The following is a 5,571-nucleotide window of genomic DNA, read 5'->3' on the forward strand; positions in this document are numbered from 1 at the left end:
TAAAAATAATATAAAATTTAAGAGAATAAAGTGAGAATTTTTAAAAAATTTAAAAAAAAAACTGAGAATAACATCGTCATAATAATTATTTATATAATATATATTGAGAGGAAAACAAATAGAAAATGAGAAGGTGGTCCGCGCGTGCCAAATTTTGATTGTTGTTGCCAAGCGTGCTAACTTGGGAAGGCGCTCACGTGTGATGAGGTTTATAAATACGCATTATATGGAAGAACTAAGAAGACGCACCCAACCAAAACTTGTGTAGTTGTCTCAAGCAAGCAAAGAAAGAAAGGAAGAGAAAAGAAAAGAAAGGAAAGCCAAAAAAAAAAAGTCGGTCTAGTTGATACTTGTATTTTTCCTTCACACTTGTATTATATTTATATATATATATATATATATAGGCTTTTAGGGGGGACTAAAAAGAGTCAGAGTTGTGGGAGATTCATGTATTACTCTAGTGAGTGAGACTTTCTTCTGATTTTCTGAAAAAGCAAAACAAAAGGGAAACTAGAAAAGAAGAAGAAAAAAGATAGAGAATTTGAGAGTAATGGAGATAGAGAGTGAAATGAAGCAATCAAGGTTTAGGAGGATTTGTGTCTTCTGCGGGAGTAGCCAAGGCAAGAAGACTAGCTACCAAGAGGCTGCCATTGAGCTTGGCAAAGAACTGGTAATAATACAAAAAAAATAATAATAAATAAATTTCTTTTCTTCTTTCATGGGAAAGTTTTCATCTTTTCTTGTAATGGGTTCTTTCCAAAATTGATTGTGGTCACAAGTTTTTACCTTTTTTGCTGTTTTATTACATGGGTTTTCTTCAAAATCTCATCTTTGTTACTTGAGCAGCAAGCACATTGTGTTTGTTACTTGGTCTAAGAGCTACTTACAAATTTCAAAACTCAAAGGCCTTTTCTCTGGTCCATTTGTTTCAGTGACATCATATTTAGATTTTGGTTATTTTGTTCACCCACATTTCTCATTTTAGGAAGATTTTTATCTTATAAACTTAAAAAGGAAAGAAATGGATGTACTATGGTGTTGAATATGATCATTGAAAGATCTTTTTCCATTCCATTTTTCTCCTCTTGCTTCAGTTTTCAATCAGTTTTATGTACTCAAAAGGACTGTTTTTTCCATATGGGTTTATGGAAAAATATCCCATTTTTGCCTTTCTGAGCTTACTAAATTTATGCTCTCTTGAAGGTTTCAAGAAATATTGATCTGGTTTATGGAGGTGGTAGCATTGGTCTGATGGGTTTAGTTTCACAAGCTGTTCATGATGGTGGTCGCCATGTTATTGGGTAAGTGAAACTGCAAGGTTCTTTTTTTTTTCTTTTTTTCTTTTTTTTTTTTAAATCTTACATGGTATAAACAGATTTAGAAAAGAAAAATCAGTGAGCTGGGTCCTTTTTTTTTCTATATTGTTTTTCATTTAGAAATTTTACAACTGATTTTTGTCATGTTATTGTCTCTCTGCAGAGTTATTCCCAAGACGCTCATGCCTCGAGAGGTATGTCTCCTTTATCTCTTAATAAAGTCACTAAACTTTTCTTATGTGAAAAGGAAAAAAAAAAAAAAAGAAAAGAAAATTGTCCCCAAGTTCACAATTTTATTCTTCTCATTTGACCACGTATTGGGTTCAAAATTTGATTCGTGTTCATTTCTTTTACTTTCTTTTCAAACAATTTGCTTTCTTTTCTTGGTTCACTTTTTTGCTTTTCTTTTTTGCCTGCTACTTTATTTTATCATATTATCAATTTTTTAAATCTATGTATTTAAACTTCTTTTTAAATATTTCGTAAAATTTTGTATCTTCCATAAATGTTTGGTCCTTGGTGGCCTTATCCATAATAATACTTGAGTATAGTTGGCAAAAACCATCATCATGATCATAATGTGTGTTGTTCTGAGTCACTCTCTGCTGGTTCTCCTCTGTTCTTCTTTTTCACTGCAGCAACCTTATATGATCACTTGAGCCATAAAAAGTATTATATTACACTATTTCACCTTTCTCCTGTTTTTTTCTTCATTGGCTTTTTCTATAAACCGAACTTTTTCTTTATTTGTTTATTTAATCATCATGCTAACAAGCTATGAGAAAAAAAAAATCACTGGCTGGGGAATAACTGGGGGCTAAAATCTTTTTGGATGAAGTCCACCAAGTTCTGCAACACCCATCATTGCTCCACTGCATAAAGCTCCAAAACTCTCTCTCTCTCTCTCTGCAGAAGTTTCAATTTCTTTAATATCATATTTGTGCTTTGGTTTGCTTTTGCAGTTAACTGGTGAAACAGTAGGGGAAGTGAAGGCAGTTGCAGATATGCACCAAAGGAAGGCAGAGATGGCTAGGCATTCAGACGCCTTTATTGCCTTACCTGGTTAGTCTAAGTCCTTCACAGCTCTCTCTCTCTCTGTCTCTCTGTCTCTCTCTCTTAATATATATATATATATATATAGACACACACACACAAATTTACATACACACATATATGGATAGTAGGATGTTAGTGTAAGTCCTTTACAACTCTCTCTATATGTATGATATAGACACATATGTATTGATGCATAGGATATTGTATGTGCATTTACATGCCACGCATATATATACACATATGTTTTTTCTATTTTAACTAGAAATGCATTAGTCGGTTACACTTGAATTATTGGGGGGGATGAACAAAGTGTATGGTCCCTCAGAGCTTTAATTTTATGGTATTGTGTAACACTGATCCTATGTCCTATTGTCATGTTCTTTCTGTCTTTTGAGATTTGTCAATTTCTGCTTTTCCTCATTTAACACTAACAACTAACGAAAAGGAGATGTAAAAGTACATAGAAAAATCCCAATTTCCTGAGTTTGCCCTTTAGTAGCTCTACTTCTAAGATTTCATTTGTATTATTATAGATAATAATGTTAAAAAAATGAAAAAAAGTCAACAACTTTGCAGATTACATTATCCACACACACAAACACACAGAGGAAGAAGAAGACGAGAAAATGTGCTTATTGATTGCTTAAGATTTCTTTCAAATTTGAAACTTTGTCAGAGAAAGAATCAAGACTATTGATCCTTGCTCAACATGGTAAACAATTGAATCATAATCCTTACAAGAAAGAGGCAAATTTCTCAACAAGTGGGGTCAAGAATTTTGTGTCAGGATAAGTCAAAATATGATTCTATCCTACTTTTCCCGGCACTGTTGGCTGTGACTCTTTGCTCTACAAAGTCCTGTGAGAATTTGCAAAATATCCCAACAAAGACAAAATGTGTAAAATCCCAAAATGTTAAAAAAACCTTTTTTCTCACTAATTGGGAAGACCCAAAAACCACCGTTTTCATTACCCGACAACATTTTACACTGAAAACTTTAGAGCTTCTGAAGAACCATGCTGTTGTGGTTTTACTCTGATAGCTTTTAGTGTTTTCCATTTTATTTTATGTTTCTGCCATAAATAGGGAAAAGGGCACATGTTTCACACTTTCACTGAATAGCTTTTGCTGTTTGGCTGCACCTAGCAAGGAATGATAGCTTGACTCTTCCAAAGACAGTCAAGCCATCTAATACTCTTCCCAGTTAGTAGGGAAGGAGGATGACATGCCGGGGCAAAATAGTCATTTTCTTTGTTTAATGCGATAAGAGTAATTAAGTACTAAGTACACGAGACCTATGTAAGCATGTTAGTATTTTGAGCATTGTTATTTATTGTGTCTACATAAAAAAAAAAAAACCACACTTTACTTTGTAGCCGTTTTGTTAGGCTTCATGGATGTTGATACATAGAATTTTTTTGTTTTTTGTTTTTTTTTTGGCAAAAAGAACAAACCCAAAAAAAAAAAAAAAAAAATAGAAGAAGAATGTCGGCTGGAGAAAAGTTAGTTAAGAAGATTAATAACCGAACGTGGTATGAAGGTGGATTTGAGAGACAACCATCATACATAAGACATGTCAAAATTGTCAAAATCCAAGGCCAGGGGAAAGGGAAAATGTAGTGCGAGTGAATTCTAATGTTGAGATTTCCTAGTATAGCAAATCTCTCAACTCTAATGGGATATGAAACTTGAAAATAAAATTGATTAAATGTTTTTGATAGACCTCGACTATTATTGATTTAATGGGTTTTTTTTTTTTTTTTTTTTTTAAATTATTTTTACATGCAGGTGGTTATGGGACTTTGGAAGAGCTACTTGAAGTGATAACATGGGCTCAACTTGGAATCCATGATAAACCGGTAAATTTTCATGTTTCTCCATTTTAATAGCTTATAAATTAATCACTTGCTTCCTCTAATATTTTATGTTAATAACCACCATTAATGTCGTTACATCTGGCATAAATTGCAGGTCGGGTTGCTTAATGTTGATGGATACTACAATTCCTTGCTCTCATTTATTGACAAAGCTGTGGAAGAGGGATTTATTAGTCCAAGTGCACGCCACATAATTGTTTCAGCCCCTACTGCTAAGGAGTTGGTGAAGAAATTGGAGGTAATTCTAAGGAATTCCCTTACTAGCACATATTTAACTTCTTGCGAAAATAATAAACTTCACAAAAAAAAAAACAAAAAAAACAAAAAAAGTTTTACGACACATTTGGAACTAAAATATAATTTCTTAGGAACAAAAAGATCAAAACAAAACAATAAATTCAAATCTACATAATTCACAAAATTTAATTGTGACACTTGTATTTACAATATTCATAATGTATATCATTGCTTAATGTGTCATTGTTTACATAAAAAAATTCTAATATGCAACCAAATGTGATAATACCAATTTTCTGAGAATCATATTACCCTTTATTACATTCATGGTAATATGATTTTTCACTGATTACTGCATGCCAAATGTTCCTAAAGCATAGCCACTTCAATAGTTTTAATCAATGCAACTATACAATTCTTGATTGTCATTTAAAATGTTTTCATTTATTATCTACTTTTATGTGATAGGAGTACGTCCCTTGCCATGAAAGTGTCGCTTCAAAGTTGAGCTGGGAAACAGAGCAGCTTGGCTACCCTCAAACATTTGACATCTCTAGGTGATAACGAGGTTGCAAAGTTTGATGAATTCTGGTTGGGCTTTTGGAAGTTGAAGCAGTTAATTTGGAGAACTTTTGGATTCCTTTGTTTTGTGGAGGGAGTTTCCTCTTTTTCTTCTGTAAATTACTGAAATTGACCTACAATATATGTGGAAAAAAAAAAAAAGAGAAAGAAGCTTCAACATTCCCTTTTTTTGTGGAACAACTTTGGTATCCTTTTGTTAAGTTGTAAGTACCAAGAGATTGCTGAATTTACCCTTGAAAGATGTCAACTAATTTATAAATTTTTATTTGGGTTTCTCTTCCCTTCACGTCTCTTTTCTTTCCAATTTGTACGCTAAATCGACGGCACTAACAAACCTCCTTGTATTTTTCCCCTTCACAAGTCCAAGTCAAATGCTTTAATGAAAAAGCTTGATAGATGAATTGTTGCGACTTATGAGAAGACAAATATGACCAATGTTATATCTATCTATAGAGTAATATTAGAGATATCAAGTCAAATTTTAACTCTTGTGTATTAATTAA

General features: G+C 32.7%; 1 protein-coding gene across 1 annotated transcript; it reads left to right on the forward strand.

Annotated features, from left to right (window-relative positions):
* The first annotated feature begins 260 nt into the window (after positions 1–260).
* LOC21407124 (cytokinin riboside 5'-monophosphate phosphoribohydrolase LOG3) lies at positions 261–5,209 on the forward strand. The gene is made up of 7 exons (XM_010109227.2): positions 261–670; positions 1,204–1,301; positions 1,480–1,510; positions 2,279–2,378; positions 4,161–4,231; positions 4,344–4,487; positions 4,955–5,209. The coding sequence occupies exons 1-7, from the start codon at positions 551–553 to the stop codon at positions 5,045–5,047; spliced, it is 657 nt and encodes a 218-aa protein (XP_010107529.1). The 5' UTR covers positions 261–550; the 3' UTR covers positions 5,048–5,209.
* Positions 5,210–5,571: the final 362 nt, after the last annotated feature.

The sequence above is a fragment of the Morus notabilis genome, unplaced genomic scaffold (genome assembly GCF_000414095.1).
Source record: "Morus notabilis unplaced genomic scaffold, ASM41409v2 Scaffold342, whole genome shotgun sequence".
Classification (NCBI taxonomy): Eukaryota; Viridiplantae; Streptophyta; class Magnoliopsida; order Rosales; family Moraceae; genus Morus; species Morus notabilis.

Coding starts and splice junctions, on each gene's coding strand:
- LOC21407124 (XM_010109227.2), top strand. CDS start 551: ATGGAGATAGAGAGTGAAATGAAGCAATCAAGGTTTAGGAGGATTTGT. Junction 2,379..4,160: donor CGCCTTTATTGCCTTACCTG/GTTAGTCTAAGT, acceptor TTTTACATGCAG/GTGGTTATGGGACTTTGGAA. Junction 4,488..4,954: donor AGTTGGTGAAGAAATTGGAG/GTAATTCTAAGG, acceptor TTTATGTGATAG/GAGTACGTCCCTTGCCATGA.